Source organism: Lotus japonicus, chromosome 6 (genome assembly GCF_012489685.1).
Source record: "Lotus japonicus ecotype B-129 chromosome 6, LjGifu_v1.2".
Lineage (NCBI taxonomy): Eukaryota > Viridiplantae > Streptophyta > Magnoliopsida > Fabales > Fabaceae > Lotus > Lotus japonicus.
The window spans coordinates 848,714-871,235 of record NC_080046.1 but is presented as its reverse complement, the minus strand read 5'-3'; the positions used below and the strand labels follow the sequence as shown (position 1 = coordinate 871,235).

Genomic DNA, 22,522 nt, shown 5'->3' with positions numbered 1-22,522 from the left:
AAGAACTCCAATAAGTGATTTCCCTAAAAATAAAAGAGTTGGTTGAATTTCTTTTTCGTCATAATAACTCACTCACACGCCTCTTTCTACACGAGTCTCTTCCATCTCTACTTCCAAAATGCAACGTGGCTAAACCAAAAGCCCAAAATGCAACCCAACTTGTGTGTGTTTATACACAAAAAAATAAAATAAAAAGGAAAATAGAGAAAATAAAAAGAGAACAAATCAATCTGATTAGCAAAACTCAGACAACACATTACAAAGAAAGGGGGTTCAACACAACACAAGCAAACCAGATCCCAGTGTGTGTTTGATCGACTGCTTCACCATCGGTACGTGCTGTTCCATTACCTCAAATCTGTGCCCTAGTTTTGTTTCTATCCAATTTCAGCTCCAATCTCATTCGCGACCAATGCAATCTCACCCAACTTGCTCATTCACTGACCCACAACGCATTTTATCCTTTCTACGAATTCTCTGTTTACCATAGGATAGGATTGTCTGAAAACTGTTATGTATTTTGATTATTTGCTTTTGAATTCCCATTTGGGTCTGATTATTTATTTCAAAACATGCTTTTGAGTTTTGATTTTAATTGATTTGATGATATCTAGCTATGATTTGCATGGATTAATCCAGGATATTTTGTTCTAAATCTTGAAAATTATTGTTAGGTAAGGCAACCATGAGGGGAATTCTTTCCGTGACCAAGGCAACCTTGGCTCGACATCAAGGTGAGAAGTTGGGCCTTGGTTTAAGATTATTCAGTACTCAGGGTGCTTCAACTGCTACTACTCCTCAGCCCCCACCACCACCTCCACCACCAGAGAAAACCCATTTTGGTGGCCTTAAGGATGAGGACAGGATTTTTACCAACTTATATGGGATTCATGACCCTTTTCTCAAAGGTGCCATGAAACGGGGTGATTGGTATCGAACTAAAGATTTGGTAACTAAGGGCACTGATTGGATTGTCAATGAGATGAAGAAGTCTGGCCTCCGTGGACGTGGAGGTGCTGGTTTTCCTTCTGGCCTCAAATGGTCTTTTATGCCCAAAGTATCTGATGGCCGCCCTTCTTATCTTGTTGTTAATGCTGATGAAAGTGAGCCTGGAACTTGCAAAGACAGGGAAATTATGCGTCATGACCCGCATAAGTTGTTAGAAGGTTGCTTGATTGCTGGAGTAGGAATGAGGGCAAGTGCTGCATACATCTACATCAGGGGTGAATACGTAAATGAACGTATAAATCTTGAAAAGGCTAGGAAGGAGGCTTACGCCGCTGGTTTACTGGGTAAGAATGCTTGTGGCTCAGGCTATGATTTTGATGTTTATATCCACTATGGTGCTGGAGCTTATATTTGCGGTGAGGAAACAGCCCTCTTGGAGAGTCTTGAAGGGAAGCAAGGTAAACCAAGATTAAAGCCACCGTTCCCAGCTAATGCAGGGTTGTATGGCTGTCCCACCACTGTAACAAATGTGGAAACTGTGGCTGTTTCTCCAACCATTCTAAGGCGTGGTCCTGAATGGTTTGCTAGTTTTGGTAGGAAGAACAATTCTGGGACTAAGCTGTTTTGCGTGTCAGGGCATGTTAACAAGCCATGCACTGTTGAGGAAGAAATGAGTATACCACTGAAGGAGTTGATAGAGAGGCACTGTGGAGGTGTTAGAGGAGGATGGGATAATTTACTTGCTGTAATTCCAGGAGGATCATCTGTTCCACTGCTTCCAAAGCATATATGTGATGATGTTCTGATGGATTATGATGCATTGAAGGCTGTCACGTCAGGGTTGGGGACTGCAGCCGTGATTGTGATGGATAAGTCTACTGATGTTGTGGATGCTATTGCAAGGCTCTCCTACTTCTACAAGCATGAAAGCTGTGGGCAGTGTACACCCTGCAGGGAGGGAACAGGATGGCTTTGGATGATCATGGAAAGACTGAAAGTTGGGAATGCCAAACTAGAAGAGATTGATATGCTGCAGGAGGTGACTAAGCAAATTGAAGGGCACACAATCTGTGCCTTGGGAGATGCTGCTGCATGGCCAGTGCAGGGTCTTATCAGGCATTTCAGACCCGAGCTTGAGAGAAGGATTAAAGAGTATGCACAAAGGGAGTTGCTCCAGGCTACTGGTTAGACTTATACTAAGGTTGTTTACTATATTATTTACCCTTATTTTTCCTTTTCGATCATTTATAGAAAACTTTATTGCACCTCCTGATTATATTTATGAGCTTGAAAACAGCTGATGAACACAAGGTAAGCAGATAAAAAAAAATATTTTACTCATCAATTGATGAATCAGACACGATAATAGATATTTAGATCGGTATGAGAGAGACATTTTGTTTTAAAACTTATATTTGAGGACTAGTATGAGATTAACTGCATAGCCAGGTGTAAAAGTACAGAACTTTGGTAGTATGTTATTCCAATGAAGTGAAACGTGCTGAACTTTTAGATATTTTTTAACCTATTTCATGCACGTGGCTTGTTAAATTATCTAGCTTGAAAATAGTTTAAGCGTCTGACTACATATTTATGGGAAATAACTTGATATAAGTAAAGATTTGTCAAAAAGAGAGGACAGTTGTCCTGAAACTTGTTAATTTATGATTACTGTTATAACATGAGATTCCGATAAACCCTTTATGGCTCAGTGACACTTTTTTTACTTAGAGGTTTGGATTTTGATAAGAACCTTGGGAGAACCATGCCACAAAAGCTAGCAATTGTAGTTGGAAAGCCAAGGCCTTATAAACCCTCACTAGATCTCATATTTCCAAATGGGACTCTCATACTTTGCAATTTGATTCTAACATCCCTCCACGCTCCGCAGCCTTGGTTCCCACATCGGCTGCAGTGCAGTAGCCCTTTGACTACTCCTGGGTGATCACGGCAATGCCAGCGTCATCACCTGCACCGCTCGTTTGCAGTTGAGAGACATGGCGGAAGACTCTGATACCAATTGTTAAGAACTTTGGGAGAGCCATACGCCCATACCGCAAAACTTAGCAATTGTTGTTGGAAAGTCCAAGGCCTGATAAACCCACACTAGAATAGTAGAATCTCATACTTCCAATGTGGGACTCAAGTCCCATACCTTGCAGTTGGATCTTGAACAGATTTCTTAGAACTTGCATGTGAATTATTTTTTAAATGCATATGTTGTCATATTGGATAATTATTTTTCTTAGCTTTCATTTGTGTAACATTCAGTTCTTATTGAAGTAGATTGCTCAATAATTCTGTTTCAATATCTGCCTTAATATGAATAGGGGTTCTTATATTATAAGTTATGTGAGGATGACTTATATACTTATGGTTTTGTCATGGACATAAAATTACAAAAGCTTAAACTATTAGGTGAAGACACATGAGTGATTATATCATATTTCTGACACTCCCTCACACAAGAGCCCATTAGACTTGAATCGTGAACAAAGCACATGTCTATCTACCTTGTGCTGAAATTCAACTTATTTTTATTAGAATAATAGGGGCAACAAGGAACTCTAGAGTCTAGACCACTTGGTCATAGGGGCTCTGATACCATGTCATGAACCAGTGGCGCGTTTGGGTAAACAATTTAATTAAATGCGTCAATACGTGCTTATCGCATTATCGCATATTCATAAGCTAATTTGAGAATTTTATTGAATAAGCTCAAAATATGTTATAAGTCAATATAAGTGTTTATTCATAAGCTAATCCGAACGACTTATGAAAAAAAGCTCAAAACAGCTTATAGGAATAATAAGCTACTTGCATTAGCACTTATACTATAAGATAAGCTCAAATAAACTCTTAATAAACGGGCTCAATTATCTCAAAAGTTTATGCTATGAGGTTAAAACACATGAATGGTTTGATATTATATTTAGTTTCAATTTTTGGCTGTGCTAGAGTTTGTTGCAGGTACTTCTTTGAGACTGCTACTTTTTAGTTGTGTAGCTTTTGTCATGTGTGAAAAGCTTCTTGACCAGGAAAATTAGCCTGAAAATAATGCTGGTTTATGCTTTGTTTTTCAAAATGTTGGCATCTTTGCCATTGGGTTAGAATTAGATTGATACATTATAAAAGAAAAGTTGTACTTAAATATAAAAACTGCTGCAAAATTTCATCTTTGCAATGGAAGATCTCTGACTTATGATGCCTGACCATTCTTTGCATTTGAACTGTGTTCTGTGTAGGGGCTTGACTTGATTGTAATGGTGGATAGCAAGAATCAAAATAAAGTAGTGCCCATCATTTTCGAAAGATAGGTGGCTCAGTTTATTGTAGCTTCATGGCTACTTTATTTTTCTTTTATGCTGTACCAATTATGGCTGGAACATACCAGAGAAACTATCTGGGGGAGTTTAAACGTGTTACCTAAACTTGTCTTATGGTACATTTTCTTGTAATTTGTTAATAAGATCTGTATACTGTCATTAATTTTAAAAACAACTCATGGTGATGTTTGTTGCTTATCAATGAATGAGATGGATAATGTCTGCTGGATAGCCATGGCTTCGATCTTGGATTAATCAACTTTCTTTCATGAAGACTGAACTTTGCATTTCTAAGATGTATTTCATGATCAATGATAGGTCATTCATAGTTTTTTACCAAAATTATTATCTTGGTATCAAGTTCATTTTCTGTTTATTTGTTTTACTACACAAGAAGTATATTTGCTTCCAAGGAGTTTCTATTTCCATGAGCATCTGTGTCTGCCATTCTATGGATATCATACATCTATTGCCTGTGTGTTATAATTACAGCATGAATTCCACTTGGTGTATTTTTTAAGTTGGCTCTCGTTAATTCTTTAGCTGGCAAAATTCCATGTGTCTTTCTGTTTTCTCTCCTAGCATATTATTTTTACCCATTCTTCTTATTTGACAATTATTATTGGCGTTTTCAGTCCCTATACGATGTGGCTAATCTTCGATTTTAGTTTCCTAATTTCTTTATTTTTTCATATGCGTGAAGTCCCTTTATTACTTTGTGACAATTAATATTCAGAAACTTTCACTTACCGGTCAAAATCTTTGCAAATACTACTAAAATAGAGTCAGGACCGCGGGGTTGATGCCTTTGTTGCAGATCACATTTTGGCTTCAATACCAGCTATTTAATCAATGCTATGAGGTTATGTTAAAAAAAAGAGTAAGTTAAATTATATGTAAAATTTTCACTAAAAAGCTATCAATTATATTTGGTGCTTGATTGATGTGATACCTTAAGTCAGATCAAGATATGATATCTAAAATGATGTAGACTAATAGAAAACATACAATTTAAACTTAGAGGAAGATGATGGAGGAAGATTTGGAGGTTTAATATGGGTGAAGTATGAAGAAAGAAGATCCTAGCATGAAAGAAATTTAGATTATCTCCCAGAGTTACAAGTTTTACTAAAAATCCTAATTTTCATATCATGCATTGCATAACATAAACAAACTTAAAAATTATGTCATTAATTCATTAAGTCGATCATTGAATTTTTAAAATTACAATAATAAGTCATTTCGCATTTTTTCAACAAAATTATAACTTAATATTACAAAGGGTATCATACCCCCCAAAAAATGTGGGTGCCACAGAATTCTTGGGTACTGTACCGTCATGGACTTTGAACTAGATGGTCAGGTCCCTACCGGAAGGCCATGCTGCCCTCCGAAGTTTGGGCTGGACAGGTGAAGTATGAGCTTACATGCTAGAAGGCTAATGTAAAAGCCCACTCCATTACGAAGACATCCAACAGTTGATAAGGAAACAACCCGACCGTTGATCACGTTGTCAAAGGTCATGAATGTCGCTGAACAACACAGTCTGGCACCAAGTCAGCCGACCAGGTGATGAAAGGCTTCCTTGACAGACGAGATTGTTTCACAAGTCAACCGACACAGTAGTTATTACGCCCCATTAACGGGCATGATTGGTCAATTGTAATAAATACATCCGTTAGGGTTAAGAGGTTGACCTGCTATAAAAGAAAGACCTCCTCCTTCTATGTAAATCATCTTCTACACACTGAAATAATATTCTATCCATTTCTCTTAGTCTTTTATGCTTCTGACCCCTTTGGAAACCCTTGTCGAAACAAGTACTAGAGAATTCACATATTTTGGTAAACTTTTCCGTCTATTCAAACTCTAATTTCACATCTTACATATTATTCTAATTTTTTTACCATATTTTCAATTTCTATCCTCTAAAGTTTTAAAATAATTCCATATCTCACTCTAAGATATGAAATACTCTAGATAGAGAAAAAGTGATAGATAGGATTAGATTTTTTTAATTTAAAAAATAGAGGTTTTTTTTACTAGAAATAATGTGGAAGAATAAAGTTATGGAGGAGTGTGTTGAATTTTTAAAAATTATACCAATCACATTGAAGTGTGTTAGGAGTGTGTTTAAAAGAGCTGGAGGGGACATATGAGTTGGAGAGGGGAAGGTCTAAGGATCAATTCTTGATGAATGTAATTTATCTTTCCGATGTACTAAAAAAATGAGACTTTTAAGCTAGTCAGATATGCTTTATTTTGTTCAAGCAGCTAACTATTCAACTTTGAGCTTTCCGTTTTTTACCTTTAGGTAGCTTATAAATTTTCAACTAGCTTATCATTTAGATATTGTCAAATAGAACTTAAATATAAAAAATTGGTCTCATAGAAGGAGGTAGAAATGTACACATTTCTCATGCATCTAGTTACAGTTCTGATTTCCAATTAACTAATCTCTTGGATCTATAACTAGGTATAAATATAATTTATTTTTTATTAAATGAGTTAATTATCATTTACTTTTACTTGGATGTTATTTTACAAAGATGCAACTTTTATTTCTTCTAACTTTTGCTTCCATATTCTTTGACACCAAATAATCTAAAAAAAATCCTGTCATTTCCTTTCATCTTTCCTTCCTTTCTTTCCTCTCATTTTTCTTTCCAAACTAGATAGATCCTTATATATTGAGAATATATAATTTCAACCCAGAGTCATGTCTTTTAAAGTTTTATTTTATTTCTATTTTACACCATAATAGAAATCACTTGTAGTTTACACATTATAAAACTTATACAAAATGAGATTATGAACCCCTAAACTTAACACTCTAAAAGGAATAACCTTTAAAATAAATCATAATATATGAGTAGTTGTGTAAGCAGGTACAAATATTAGGTACATATTTCTCATCCTCTTTCCAGTTTCTGATTTCCAATCAACTAATCACTTGGACTCGCCTGTTTTGGCACAGAGGTCATTTTCTCCTCCAGTTCAGCTTCAAGCACCTTCAGGGAATCTGAAACTTCAGCCCTATACACATAGAACTTTGTGACAATCATGAAAAAGATGAAGTTCAGGATATTCAGTATTGCCAAAAACATGTAGTAGTAATCAAGATGAGAAGCATTCAGGTTGTTCAAAATCCAGCCTTTGTGGCCATGTTTTTGGGTGACATGTGAAACTGTTGAGAGAATAACAGTGCTGAGGAAATATCCAATGCCTGATGAAGTCAATGAATAGGAAGTGCCCAGGCTCTTCATGCTTTCTGGGGCCTGGTCATAGAAGAACTCAATTGTTGCAACCTCTAAGAAAGCATTAGCTATTCCCATAAGTGTAAACTGAGGAGCCAAGATGAATATGCTCAATGGAACCTGTCCTCCATTTTCAACTAGCCCATGCTGTTTTGCCACACTAAGTCTATATCTTTCAATCAAAGCAGCAACTATTATATTCACTATGTGGATTATGATTCCTGTGCCCATCCTTTGAAGCAGAGTAATCCCTCTAGGGTTCTTAGTCAATCTTTGCATAATCTTGACAAAGAAACGGTCGTAGAGAACAACAGTGATAAGAAATGACAGACATGCAAATGCAATTAAACTTGCTGGGGGGACATTGAATTTGCCAATGCCTCTATCAAGTGTAGTTCCTTGCTTTACAAAGAGGGTATTTATCTGAGCAAAAATTGTACTAGGAAGGAATGTAGCAACCAAGATGGGGATCATCCTTAGCATTTGCTTAGTCTCCTCTACCTGTGTAACTGAGCATAGGATCCATTTACTACTACTAGTACTTGAACCAGTTATTACACAAGCCTTGTTGAGGAACCTGCATATCAACAAATTTATTTGCAAACACAACAATAGTAAAATCAAACATCAAATAGATGAGAATGGAGACTAGAATTTTGCTTAAATAAGTTTTTGGTCCCAGCAAAAATGTTCTAGTCCTTAAAAAATACATGGTCATGTGGTTTTAGTCCTTGAAAACTACAAATGCCATGTTTGTCCTTAACAAATACAAATGTCATGTTGGCAGTCATTCACGAGGACCAAAAGTACATGTTTGAGGGTCTAATAATGAAAAAAATATTACATGGACCAAAATAAAAACGTCAAATTTTAAGAGAATAAAAAAGCGATTTTTTTTACAAGAACCCTAATAAAAAATGGTTAATTTTACCTTAATGTTGGAGTGGGTTTAATTCTAAATGTCCCTTCCTTTGCATACTCTTCCAAATCAAGCTCATATAGCTCTTTAGAGTCTCTAGGAAGAGGCACTTTCCATTTCCTTACAGATGCTACTATGACCTTAGCCATTTTAGTGAAGGGACTCCCTGAGAGAATTTTGTGTCTATAGAAGGGTGTGCCTGCAAGAAATATGATAATTGCAATTGCAAGACCAATAGTTGGAAGACCATAACCAAGAGTCCATCCCACATTATCTTGTATGTAGACTAGAGCACAAATTGCAAAGAGGGTCCCTATGGTGATGCTGGAGAACCACCAGTTGAAGAATGACAACTTTTGTGCCTTCTCTTTGGGGTCAAAATCATCAAACTGGTCAGCACCAATAGTGGAAATGTTGGGTTTGGTTCCACCAGTTCCCACTGCTAAAATGTAGAGTGCGCCATAGAACACAGCTAGCTGTAATGTGGAGGCTTCTTTGCATCTTGTCACATCCTTTTCATAGCACTCAGGTGGCTTTAGGCTTGGAAGGGAAACTGATAGGGTAAGCAGACACATACCCTGCAAATTCCAACAATAAACATGAACAATTCATAGCATGTCTGGATCAGTTTTTCTTTGGTCAAAATTAATTTTGACGCCTAAAAACTACTTACAGGTAGAAAGATTTTCAAATATGCACTCAACCAGCCCAAAATGTTTAACAGGACAACTCCTCCTAAATACTAATCAGGATATATACTAAATATCCATCACTAAGCACAAATTAAGAGTGGTGGATTCCTAATCCTTTCTTTATTATAACTGATAGTATCCTGTTTAGTATTTAGAGGAGTTGATTTTATCTCACTGAAACTACCACAGCACAAATAGATATATAGCAGAATTCAAATGGAAAGAGAGACATACCGATAAATAGATAAAGGAGGCAATGACAAAAGTCCAATAGCGGCCAAGGTGAGCATCTGCAACATAAGCTCCTAATATGGGAGTTAGCCAAATGATACCAGCCCAATTGGTGACATTGTTGGAAGATGTTACAGTGCCTTGGTGAAGCTTTGTCGTCAGATACAAGATCAAATTTGATGAAATCCCATAATAAGCCATTCTTTCAAATATCTCGTACACTGCATTACATATGTCCAAAGAGCAGGCAATTCCAATCCTCCAGTAAGTGACATAGTTTTGGAAAAACATGCAAATTAAATATAAGTACAGCATGAGAAAGTGAGAGGGAGGCTACCAACAATTAAGGAGCAAGCTTTCCAGGCACCTGTTTTGGATTTGAGAACAGGTTTTCCTTTAAGATCCACAGTTCCATCTTGTGTGTACTCACTCACCATCCTGCACTCTTTTGGAGGAGCACTAACAAAGCGGAGTATTTGTTTTCTCCTTTGAGGTGATCCAATTTGAAATGACCCAACCTCTCCCTTTATGTGTTTTATTTTGTTACAACCCTTTTATGTGTTTACAGTCAGAGGTCAATTATTTTCTTTCTCACACACATTTATATAAATATGTATAATCATTAGAGATGTACCTTATGAGTATCATGAGTGCTAAATCTAATAATAATGGATAATCTACATCAAAACATTAAATCAAATCACATATATTATGAGCCCGTTTGGTGATCAGGATATGATAAGATCAAGGCATGATAAATGATTGGATAAGAACAATATATGATAAGAGCATGATAGACTCTTATCCTATCCTGCATTTGAAGTGAACAAAATATGATACAAACAATGAAAAATGTATTAAATTTTTCTTTGAAATAAAAAATACATAATATTTTTTAAAATTTAATTTTCTAAATAGTTTATTTTTAAAAATGACTACTTTATTAATTTATTTTTTTACATTTATTTTGGAAGCATAAGAATTTTATCGAAAATTAAAGAGCTCCATGTGAAAAAACCTCTCTTAATTTTTTTACATTTTTATAAATGAACTTATGTTTTAATATTAACAATTTTTTATTAATTCGAATATTTTAATTTTTTCAAAGGGAGCCTATTTTAATTAAAATTATTATAAATGTAGCCAATGAGTTTATTTTTAAATAACCAATGAGTTTTAGCTTAGTAGAGGTAAGTGATCAATGATATAAATTAATCAAATTTTTTAAACATAAAAAGATATTATTCTTTCAAAAATAATTTATATTTAAATTATTATTTATAATTATATAAGTAGAGAAATAATTTTAAATAATATCATATGATAATAAATTAGTTTATATTTACTATTAAAAATTACTATTTATATATATGTGAGTAGCCTATTTTATTATTAGTGAAGAATTATTTTGTGTATTTTTATTATGATATAAATAACGAAAAATAACTAAGTAGTAGTAAGTCATAATGAAAATTTAGTTATTTTATATGAGTAAATCCAATATTTTCATGCACCATTTATAAATCAATTTATTTTTTAATTAAATTTATTTGTAACTAAATAATTTTAACTTAACAATAACAACTAGTAATTGATAAGTAATAAAGTTAATATTTATTAAAGTTAAAAATATATATTAATTAATTAATATAATTATAAATTATATAAAATATAAATATTGAAATTAATTTTGGGTTATAGTAATAAACAAATAAAAAACTGATATCTTATTCTGTCAAGATAATTTCTATCCTAGCTCAGGATAACTTTTACGCAAGATAGATAAGATATGATAAGGGGCAGGATAATGTTATTTTATCCTGCTGTCGCAACAAACAATATATTACAACAGGATATGATTACTGATATCCTATCTTATTTGCTTATAATATCCACCAAACAGGCTCTATATATATTATTATTGAAATCAAAAAGTGGCAACTTCAACAAGTGTCACCCCCTCATTCTATGTCTTTTTTTCATAAACTTTCTCTCTCATACTATAATTAGTAGCTAGATGATGTCATATTTACATTTTTCTGATTTTTTAGTACATATTTTCAAAAACAATTAATGTATTAATTTCTCATTCAATTGTGATTTTTTCCAAAAATAATTAATCTATTAGTATTGTATTTAATCGTTATTAATGACATTAAAATAATTAATAAAAGTGAACGATGATTTTTTTTTTTACAATGAAGAGCATAGCCCCAAACAACAAACACTAATTGTGCCTCAAACTAGGACCGAAAGGGCCATGCAAATCAGAAGCTAACAAGTTGTGGCATTCTCCTATAAGGAATTCCAGCTGGTGAATCCCTGGCGGGGAAGTGACGATGATTTTTTTGAAAATAATTAATGTGTTAATATTGCATTTAATGATTATTAATGACATTAGAATAATTAATAAAAAAAATTTACAACAAAAGATAAACATTCGCGAGAAGTTCCTTTGAGTCATACAAGACGAAATAAGAAACAATACAATATAAACATGACAACCCAAATCTAACCACAATAAGCCAAGTATAAAACAAGCCAAACGAAAAGGAAACAACCCAAACCGCAAAGAGCTAAAACCTCAAGATGACCTATACTTATTTGGGTAAGTACGCTTGAGATGTTGCACACATCCTTCAATGACCTTCACATCAGAACATTTCCAAACAAGTCCCAGCTCCTTACCAACCGTCGACATCTCACGTGCTCACTCATAAACACAATCCTTAGATTGAGAAGGCGTCATATCCACAAGATCCACCCTATCAGACGCAGTGTCAGACACATTCGATGCTAAAAGTTAATTGTGACTTCTCTACAATTAAGATGTATGCGTGTCAAAGTTTTGTTTTTAATAACTATCTGTCTTTTTTTAAAATTGATTACGGTTTTTTTATATTACAAAATAAAAAAGATATTGAATGTAATACCTTACATTCAAAATGATATCAAATATGTCAGATATCAAATAGTTTTAAAGGATTGATTTGAAAATTAACTCAAATTTGTATTTTATCTTTTCGTATATACATCTGGAAGATTAAAATAGTTTTGGTATATTGATTCAAAGCATAAAAAAATTGAAAAAAATGGAATTATAATGTAACTAGGGTTAGAAAAAAAATTAATGCTAGTCCGGGAATGTAACTAGGATTAGACAAAAAGCCAATTTTTATAATCTAGTTACATTATAATACCTTTTTTTTCTAATTTATAAATATGACATCATCTACCTACTAATTATAGTATGAGAGACAAAACTTATGAAGAAAGACATAAAACGAGAGGGTGAGAAATCATTTGCCACTTTTTGGTTTTAGAAATAGTATATAGGATATAGAGTTACGATTACCAATGAAGCTCAATTGATAAACATCAACCAAAAATACAGTCTACATTAGAACTTAGAATTATTTTTTTTCAAATTAATAATATCATAACTCTACCATAGTCCCCATTTTACAAATTTAGTTGCTGATATTTCAGGGGAAACACAAATCCAAAAGAAGTCTATAAGACTATAATCCTACCGAAAACATCCAAGGTTATATATCACACATGTTTTGACAGTTTTGGTTGCTTGTAGAAATAACCCATCAATTAATCCTTTGGAATCACTTGGTTTGACACAATGACTGACCTCTCCTTCAGTTCTTCCCCAAGCACTTTTATGGAATCTGAAACTTCAGCCCTGTATACATAGAACTTTGAAACAATGATGAAGAAGATGAAGTTCAGGAAGTTAAGTATTGCCAGAAGTATGTAGTAGTAATCAAGATGAGAAGCATTTAGATTGTTCAAAACCCATCCTTGGTGACCATGTTCCTTGGTGACATGTGAAACTGTTGAGAGAACAAAAGTACTGAGGAAATTTCCAATGCCTAAGGAAGTCATTGAATATGAAGTGCCAAGGCTCTTCATGCTTTCTGGGGCTTGGTCAAAGAAGAACTCTATTTTGGCAACTTCTAAGAATGCATCAGCAGTTCCCATTAGTATAAACTGAGGAAGCAAGATGAATATGCTCAATGGAACCTGTTTTCCACTTTCAACTAGCCCATGTTGTTTTGCCACACTAAGTCTGTATCTTTCAGTCAAAGCTGCAACTACCATAATCACTATGTGGATTATGACTCCTATGCCCATTCTTTGAAGAAGAGTAATCCCTCTTGGGTTCTTAGTCAATCTCTGCATAATCTTGACAAAGAAACGATCATAGAGCACAACACTGACAAGCATTGACAGAGTCACAAATGTACCTAAACTTGCTGGTGGAATGTTGAAGTTGCCAATGCCTCTATCCAGTGTAGTTCCTTGCTTCACAAAAAGGGTACTTATCTGAGCAACCATTGTACTAGGAATGAAGGTAGCAATCAAGATAGGGATCATTCTTAGCATCTGTTTGGTCTCCTCTACTTGTGTAACTGGGCATAGCACCCCTGCATTAGTACATGTACCAGTTTTGACACAAGCCTTGTTGAGGAACCTGTACACATTCACATGACAAATCATTAATATTTCAAATTAAAATTACTGACTGAAATCTTCTGTCTCAAGTGGTGGCTTAATTCCCTTCCCACGAAAATGTATTACCTAACAAGGGAATTCCTACATCCACGCAATCTTAATTGTTCGCCTCGAATTTTAAATTTATATCTATCATAAGATCGTGATGAAATATGTGAATTATGAACTGACTGATCTTGATCCGACAACTTAATTAGATCGCATGATTATGTAAATGCACTGACATAGTGCACCTGAATCTCTTGCTCCACTTGTAAAATTTTTACGTGTCAATTAAAAATCACCATTTAAATTTGTAACTTTCCTACTTTTTTTAGTTAACCTGGCAAGATTTTATTTTTGGGGCTTATAAAAAAGGGTTTTATTTTCAGGACAGAAATAAAAATACAATTAGGAGAGAAAAGAAATTGATCCTAAGATTACACATCAAGTAGCTTACAAATAGGATTGAAATTATACCTTAATGTTGGAGTGGAATCAATTCTGACTTTCCCTTGCTTTGCATACTCTTCCAAATCAAGCTCATATAGTTCTTTAGGGTCACTAGGAAGAGGCACTTTCCATTTCCTAATAGCAGCAACTATGACCTTGGCCATTCTAGTGAAGGGACTCCCTGTGGGTAACCTGTGTCTGTAGAAGGGTGTGCCTGCCAAGAATATGATGATTGATATTGCAAGACCAAGAGTGGGAAGACCATACCCAAGAGTCCACCCCACATTATCTTGAACATAGACTAGAACAGAATTTGCAAAGAGGGTCCCAATGAAGATGCTGAACATCCACCAATTGAAGAAGGATAGTTTATGCCTCTTCTCTTTGGGGTCAAAATCATCAAACTGGTCAGCACCAATGGTGGAAATATTGGGCTTGGTTCCACCAGTTCCTACTGCTAGAGTGTAGAGAGCACCATAGAACACTGCTAGCTGTAGTGTAGAGGCTTTTTCACATTTTGTGACATTAATTTCATGGCACTGAGGTGGCTTTAGGCTTGGAAGGGAAACTGATAGAGTAAGCAGACACATACCCTGTCCCAATTCCAACACAAATTAGTCATTCAGCTAACAATTATTTAGGCTTAAATAAATTTTAGTCCCTAATTTTACACCCAATTTCGTTTTGATGTTTTATGGGTTTTACAAAACTTTAATTTTTTTCCTGGGTTTGGATGTATTTGAGAGGCTTGATCAACGGATTTGAAGGGTTGAATGAGGATGAGATTTGTTTGCACCTGGTGGGATTTTATTTCTTTTATTAATTTCAACTTCTAGTTTTTACTTGATTGTGAAAGGATATGGAGGACAAAATTGAGGATCTTGAAACAATGCTTTCTTGATTCTGGACTTGTACGTCTTAACAAATATGATGAAAGTGGTGGTTAATTCATGAAACTAGAGGCTCATGGACGATGATTCAATTACTGCAAGGAGGGGAAGGGGTGGGGATTGGAAGAAGTGTCTGACTTTACATTTTCACTTTTTTTTTTGTCATCCATTAAATCCTGACCATCACTTAAAGAATATTTCAAGATGCTAAGATTTAATTGTGATAAATCATGGTGCACTGGTGGACCAAAATATTAATGATCCACATGAATGGTTTAAATTTAGAGTTTAATAACTATAAACTAAAAATATATAAAACTTTCACACAGTTTATCAATTAGAATCCAATTCATTAATTTTTTTTTACATCGGAAAGATAAATTGCACCTTCCAGGTATTGAACCCTTGACCTACCCCACACAATTCGTATGTCTTATAACTCTTATCACTTGAACTATCATCCCGGGACAATTCAATCCATTAGTTTCTCATGTCATAATTAAATTTCAAAAATTAAAACTGATGGGTACACTGTCAGATTTTAGATAGAAACAATGAAAAGAGATTTTAAGGGAGAGATTATGTAGGTGGGATATAGCCATATATATAGGGAGATAATTGCTCATAAATTTCGTATCTAATAAGTTTGGGAGTTGGCGCTGTCAAAAACAGGTACACATATATGTGAATGCGTTAAGGACTATGACGTCTTGACTTGTATGTTCTCATTTGGCAGTTGAAGAATCCAATGAAAATTTATAAGAACAGCTCACAAATAAAAAGTCATAAACTAAGATTTGGACATTAAGCAATACAGTTGAGAAAATAAAAACACATGTCAATTGTCATGTGAGATTTTGTGTAAATCTATATCTGTCCTACAATAATAGCATCTATATAGATTAGACACAAATGATCTGTAGCCATACTAACTGGCCGTAGTTATTTTAAATAAAATAATATTTCAAATGCAGCACTGAAAAAATCTTGAGTTTTTGATTGGATGATTCAGATACATTTATGCTTTCAATCTTATTCAAATACGTACATTTGTAGTCAACCAACATAATTAATGGAGTTATTTTTCTCAAATAATTAGAACAAAAAAACACTTTTGGAGCCCAAATTCAAGGGAAAAGTCCACTATTGACTTTTTTTTTCTTTTCAAATGTGACAAAAGTAAAGACATACCAAGAGATAGACAACGGAGGCAATGACAAAAGTCCAATAGCGACCAAGTTTAGCATCAGCAATGTAAGCACCTAAGATGGGAGTTATCCAAATGGTGCCAGCCCAATTAGTAACATTGTTGGAAGAACTCACTACTCCTTGGTGAAGCTTCGTTGTCAGATACAGGATCAAATTTGATGATATTCCATAATAAGCCATTCTTTCAAATATCTCATACACTGCATGAATAACCAACACGTTCATGAATTTATTAGAACCAAAATAGTTCAATTCAATTGCCAACAAGGTTTTGATAATTTTTCACATGCATGTAGAGGGATCAATAATTTTAAGCCATGGGAGTGGGAGCATGTAATTTTGTAATATAAGAAATAAAATATATTACTATTAAAGTTTAAAAATACATCATATCAAAATTTGCAAACTCTGCACAATTTTTTTCGTTCTTAATGCTATTAATTTTATTTTATCGATTCTAAAAATCTCTTTTTTCAAGATTGAACCTAATGTTTTATATATTAAGTGTTTGAGGTTGGGGAGAAGAGAGTAGCTCTAATATTCTTCTTTTGAAAAAACCAATTTCCATTGCTGGAGTTTATTAACAAAGTGCATTCAAAATATATTTGATGTGAAGAATCAACATTTGTGCCTTGCAAAAAAAAAATCAACATTTGTAGAGAAAAAAAAGAGAAGGATCTAATAAATATTACAAAGTGGTGCATTTTTACCGATATTACACAAGCTTAAACTTTTTAGAAACATATAATGGTGTGAGGACATTTATATATACATTACTTAGTGTTTTGTTTCGTATGTATATTATGAGAAAGGTAATCTTATGTGAGAAGATGAGAATAAATCACAATCGTTAGATTTACCCATCAAGGGTCAGTGGCGGAACTAGAATTTTTAGGAAGCCTAGGCAATTTTATGATTAAGTCCCTAAACTTTGTCTTTCCTTATAAATTTTGTCTTTTCTCTAATTTTTTTTGGAGAAAAAAACTTATCTAGTCCAAAGAAATTTTTATTTTTTTTGCTTTGAGCCAGGGCATTGGACCTACCAAGCCCTGTGGTAGGTCCGCCACTGTCAAGGGTCAAAATTAAAATAATTTAATGGTCATGTGATTGTCACATGATCACTTAAAAATGTCATGTGACTTTTTTAAAAAATCACATGACTTAATGTTTTAATCTTAACCGTTGATGGTTAGATCTAACGGTTGTGATTAATTTTTATTTTCTCAAATAAAATTACATTTCTCATATGATACATCCCTTATATAACCAATAATTAGATGTATATAATTTTTAATGTGTAAGGATGAACCACTTAGCTTGTAGTATTTAAAACAACTTTTAATTTTAGATATTTTTCTTCGGAACTATAGTATTTGTCACTTTTATGTACGAAATGCAATAATTAGCAAGTGGCACCAGAAATAAATACTCTGTCGACAAAAATATAAGTATAACAAAAATATAGTCGTAAACTAGCTAGCTAGCAAAGCTACCACCAATGTAGACCTACCACTGCCTCAAGAATTCAATCCTCCATTAATTTTGATGTACTGTTGATGCAGGTCATAAAGTGGAGCAAGACACAAAACCTACTTCTCAACTACATATGTTATAGCTACAAAAGTTGACCCTCAAAAACTAATAAAAGATACATGTCATATATAGTTTAGGTTCTCTTGAAGGATAGGATATATATACATTGTTGGGGTGCCCACTAGGGTGGGCAGGTAGCACTTTGGCCCACCGGTGGACCATCACCGGTGGACCATCATCATATGTCGTTGGATCTGAGAATCTTAGAATATTTTTTTATTGGATGGTTAAGATTAAGTGATGGTAAAAAGGATAAAAATGTAAATTTATAATCCTCTTCATCTTCCCAATCCAGTGTTCTTCCTCCACCTGACTAGTAGCGACCATGTCACCGCCGCCACCCCTTGACCTCACAACTCCGGCGAAGCTCCGGCGATTTCAAGTTTCAGAACCTCTCCCCCACCTCATCAAAACCCAGATCGGAGATGCAACAAATATCCGCACCTCTCTATTTCCTCACCCATCCTCCATATCCAAAGCTCAAAATTTAATCTTTCGGTGAAGCTTTGCGGTGCTTTCATCTTCATCCCCACTTTCTCTCATTCTCACCCTCTGAGTGTGTCAGCAGTGCATGCGAGTTGAGAAGCCTGGGTTGAAACTTGAGAGGCTCCATGGAAGAAGACATGAAGAAGAAGGAAAGGAGACAGAGGAAGGGATGGGGATCCCGTGAGAGGCTTCGATCTGACCCCAAAAGCCTTCGATTTGGCCCAAAAACCCTTTGATCTGATTGAGAAACCATTCGATTAGAGCCATGAACCCTTCGATCTTCGACCTGACCCTAAAAATTCTTTGATCTGAACCAGAACCGGGCGGCGTTCGCCGAGGTGAGGCGATAGTGTGGTGGCCCGACGGCGGATCTGTGATGGGGCTTCAGTAGGTAGCAGCAATTTTGGCAGGGTTTGTGGCTTCAAGAAGCTTCGTGGTGGCGTGGGAGGAGCCACGGTGGCTGCTGTAGAGGCGATGAGAAGCTGAATGTTCCATGGATTGCGTGGCAGCTTCTCCTCGTAGCTCAGAAGCTGAATGTTCCATGGATTGCGGTTTGGGTTCCATTGTCATGTTGTCTATCTGCTCATTTCTACACTGATTTGGTGTGCCAAGAGGTTAGGGGTGGAAACGGTGCAAAATACAGAGCATTGGATTTTCTTCCTGGTTGGTCTAAGATGAAGGTTGAAGATTTGCCAGATGATGTGGTTAATGTTGGTGGAGAACACGAGAGGGAGGAGAAAGTGGGAGAGAAGAACAGTAAGGGGAAAAGTCTAGAATAACCCTTGGTCTACCGGTGGGCCAAAGTGCTACCTGCCCACCCTAGTGGGCGGGCACCCATTGTTGTTATCCTTTGGAACAGATATTGACATGAGAGATAAATGGATAAAATGATTGTGAGAAAAGTTCTCTACGCTTATTAGACATTTTGTAAGTAAACATTTTATTGAAGAGAGTACAAATGTTACTGGTTTATTTTTTCATATTTACTTTTTTTTTTTATCTTTTGACAGAAGTTGTCATTCATTCAAAAAATTATAGCAATTTCTTTCATAAAAAAATTTCTGGGGTTTAAACTTGTGTTTTCAATTTTACACAAATTTAGCTTACTTAGCTCTTGTTACTACACTGCTACACCAACACATAGTTAGTATAGTTCATTTTATCTCATGAGCTTGTGAATCTCAATATATGTGGTCCGTCACATATGTAATTTTAGTTCCAAAACCAAATAACTTAAAAATAAAGGTTCAATATCTTCTTTCACATTATGGAATTGTTAGAATTTGGTTTTAGTGCTTGATTTATTATATATCGTCTCACTTTGGTTTCTCATTCTGTACAGGAATACTTAATATGGTTTAATATATTTAGTCCCCATAGAGATGAATAGGAGGCTGTCCCTTAAAAATAAATCATTATTGTTAGTTACCAACGTTAATATGTAAAGTTAGTTCCTGCTGTTGATTTATAGCGGTTCAAATTGTTACTAACAAAAAAAAAGTGGTTGTTATAAGTGGTTGATGTTAAAAATCTCATATTGACGATTAAATAAGTGTTTATAACAGATAGAATAATCCTAAATTCTTGAGTCAACTTTTAATTTAGATTGAGTTAGGTATCTCTAATTCTAATATGGTGTCAAGGCCTACCATAAATTCATTTGTCGTGGAGACCTCCCATATTTTGGTCACTCGTTGATGTTTATTCAACGCTCTAAATCAGAGACGGATCCAAGTTGTGGAATATGAGGGCAAATGCCCTCACTTAAATATGTAAAAATACTTTGAGAAAAAATTTGAGTAGTAAAAGTATGTGATTTTTTATGATTCTTTTGATAAAAATTGCCCTCACTTATATTCTACATTGCTAAATGTCCTCACTTGTGTTCCACATTGCTAAATGTCCTCACTTGAGTAGTAAAAGCATGTAGTTTTTGATGACCCATTTGGTAAAAAAATGTCTTCACTTTTGTCTCCTCTGGTAAAAAATGTCTTCACTTCTAATAGAACATGTTAATTTTTTTTATTACGAATTTATATGTATATATTGTCCTCACTACAAAAAATTTCTGGATCCGTCACTGCTCTAAATGTCTAGTCTATGGCATGTAAGTGTATTTGAAGTCTCACATTGGCTAGAGATATGACCAAACAATTGTTAATAACGGATAGAGCAACTCTCAACTTTTAAACTAACTTTTGGTTTGAGTTAAACTTCACTAATTCATAGATGCAATAATAGACAAAAACCACCATAGGATATACATTATTAATCGACTATTTTCACATATTTCAATAATATTAATTACTAAACACTATGATTTTTTTTGAGAAACCAATTTTTTTTAAAGGAAACCAAATTCAATTTACTCGCATAAAACATATTTAACCGACTTTATATTTCTAAAGATTGAAAGACAAAACATACAAAGTGGCACGTGGCTTGCACTTTTATTCAATAGCACCCACCTTTTTATGGTGTTAAATTCCGACTTAGAGTTTTTTAGTATTGAATAAGGTATCACTATAGGCTATAGCTGTCAGTCACAAGTCTAATTCTTTCAGGTTTAAAATCTTACTAAAGAACAGGTCTCTTCCAATAATTCTTTCTTTATATGTACACACTATTTGAGATTAAACACTCACCTTACATTAGATTGATTAGCAATTTTTTTCTCTATCATTTCATCATTCTAATTATTTGACATCAATAAAATGATGAATCAAACACTATAAAAATTGTATTAATACCAAAGTAATTCTTTTAGGATGATACTTATTCATTCTTGTTGTGTAGCTAGCAAATATTAGTTTGAACTAAATTATTAACAAAAACACACTTCAAGAACTAAACCCAAATACTTAACATTATTTTTTCGAAGCCAAAGATAATATTATTAAAATTAGCTTGAGAAACAAATCTGTACAAATGGTAAAAGATAGTCAAAATAACAAAGATCTAAAAAGGCCAACTGATGTCCCACCTGCAGGAACAGTCTTCCAAAATATGTTTTTTCTCTGCTTGAGAGTCTCAATTTTTTTAATATATATATATATATATATATTTTTCTTAAAAAAATAACTCATCCTAGCCATGATTTCAACTAAAAAAAACCTGCATAGCCACTCCCACAAACTTGCCATTATAAATTTACAACCAGAATTAAAAACATATTTTATCCAATAATATAGTATTTCATTCACTCATTATCTACTTAATTTATTGGATAAAGATGTGTTCATACTTCATTTTCACTCACAACAAGAGTAATATATGAAGAGAAAAGAGAAAAATGAAAGGTATGATGTGATATAATATAAAAGAGATAAAAAAACAAGTATAATAGAAATGGAGAAGAAAATTGAGTGTAAATTTATTTTCTCTTATTCTTTTTGTCAATGTAATGGACTTGGAGTCTTTTAAAATTTAAACTGATGAAAATGGTAAAGAGAGAGGGAGAGAGATAGTACCAACAACAAAGGAGCAAGCTTTCCAACCACCGGTTTTGGATTTGTGAGCAGGTTTCCCTTTAAGATCCACACTTCCATCTTGTGTGTACTCACTTACAACCCTGCCCTCTTCCATTTTTCAACTTCTTGAGGAAAATGAAAAGGAAATGAGCGAGCAAAGTGCTTGTGTTCTTCTCAAGCTAAAGTGTGTGCTCAACTTGCATTCAGGTTTTAAGTAACCACTAGACGAAAGTATCCATCCTTTATAAAGGGAGCTAGCTAGGGTACTCATGAATTAATGCGTTGCTATATAGCACAAACCATGGCCCATTATTAATAATTTATGGCCTTGCACGCCGCCAATTCTGGCATTCTAGCTCCTTTCTGTTTTTCATTTTAAACACATTACACATTAAAATAGGCAATAAAAATGTAGGCTATGTTTGACACGCCTAGTTGATAAACTAGCTGAAAGTTGAAAGCTGAAAGCTGAAAGCTGATAAATTAGCTAAAAGCTGATAGCTGATTTGTCTAATCATGGATCAGATATTAATTCCTTCTAT

The 22,522-nt window shown here is 34.3% G+C and overlaps 3 protein-coding genes across 4 annotated transcripts; 1 reads left to right on the top strand and 2 right to left on the bottom strand.

Annotated features, from left to right (window-relative positions):
• Positions 1–174: 174 nt before the first annotated feature.
• Positions 175–4,505, top strand: LOC130722191 (NADH dehydrogenase [ubiquinone] flavoprotein 1, mitochondrial). 2 transcript variants are annotated; one of them, XM_057572846.1, is made up of 3 exons: positions 175–332; positions 675–2,149; positions 4,194–4,505. In XM_057572846.1, the coding sequence occupies exon 2, from the start codon at positions 686–688 to the stop codon at positions 2,135–2,137; it is 1,452 nt and encodes a 483-aa protein (XP_057428829.1). In that variant the 5' UTR covers positions 175–332; positions 675–685; the 3' UTR covers positions 2,138–2,149; positions 4,194–4,505. The 2 variants fall into 2 exon arrangements, with proteins under 2 accessions (XP_057428829.1, XP_057428830.1); XM_057572847.1 differs by having other exon boundaries at positions 192–332; positions 680–2,149.
• A 2,617-nt stretch (positions 4,506–7,122) lies between these two features.
• On the bottom strand, positions 7,123–9,867 carry LOC130721928 (protein NRT1/ PTR FAMILY 5.2-like). The gene is made up of 4 exons (XM_057572514.1): positions 9,711–9,867; positions 9,377–9,594; positions 8,463–9,028; positions 7,123–8,108 (listed from the first exon to the last, which is right to left on the bottom strand). The coding sequence occupies exons 1-4, from the start codon at positions 9,808–9,810 to the stop codon at positions 7,220–7,222; spliced, it is 1,773 nt and encodes a 590-aa protein (XP_057428497.1). The 5' UTR covers positions 9,811–9,867; the 3' UTR covers positions 7,123–7,219.
• A 2,848-nt stretch (positions 9,868–12,715) lies between these two features.
• LOC130724360 (protein NRT1/ PTR FAMILY 5.2-like) lies at positions 12,716–22,208 on the bottom strand. Its single transcript, XM_057575565.1, has 4 exons — positions 21,981–22,208; positions 16,414–16,631; positions 14,360–14,925; positions 12,716–13,859 (listed from the first exon to the last, which is right to left on the bottom strand). Exons 1-4 carry the CDS (start codon positions 22,093–22,095, stop codon positions 12,977–12,979), a joined length of 1,782 nt encoding a protein of 593 aa, XP_057431548.1. The 5' UTR covers positions 22,096–22,208; the 3' UTR covers positions 12,716–12,976.
• Between the last annotated feature and the right edge of the window lie 314 nt (positions 22,209–22,522).

Excerpts from the sequence above, each read along its gene's own strand:
- LOC130724360 (XM_057575565.1), bottom strand. The coding sequence starts at position 22,095 with ATGGAAGAGGGCAGGGTTGTAAGTGAGTACACACAAGATGGAAGTGTG. Across the intron at positions 14,926-16,413 it reads CCTCCGTTGTCTATCTCTTG|GGTATGTGTCTGCTTACTCT; the intron begins GTATGTCTTTAC and ends GAATTGGGACAG. Across the intron at positions 13,860-14,359 it reads GATTCCACTCCAACATTAAG|GTTCCTCAACAAGGCTTGTG; the intron begins GTATAATTTCAA and ends GAATGTGTACAG.
- LOC130722191 (XM_057572846.1), top strand. The coding sequence starts at position 686 with ATGAGGGGAATTCTTTCCGTGACCAAGGCAACCTTGGCTCGACATCAA.
- LOC130721928 (XM_057572514.1), bottom strand. The coding sequence starts at position 9,810 with ATGGTGAGTGAGTACACACAAGATGGAACTGTGGATCTTAAAGGAAAA. Across the intron at positions 9,595-9,710 it reads AGCTTGCTCCTTAATTGTTG|TGTACGAGATATTTGAAAGA; the intron begins GTAGCCTCCCTC and ends TATGTAATGCAG. Across the intron at positions 8,109-8,462 it reads AAACCCACTCCAACATTAAG|GTTCCTCAACAAGGCTTGTG; the intron begins GTAAAATTAACC and ends GTTGATATGCAG.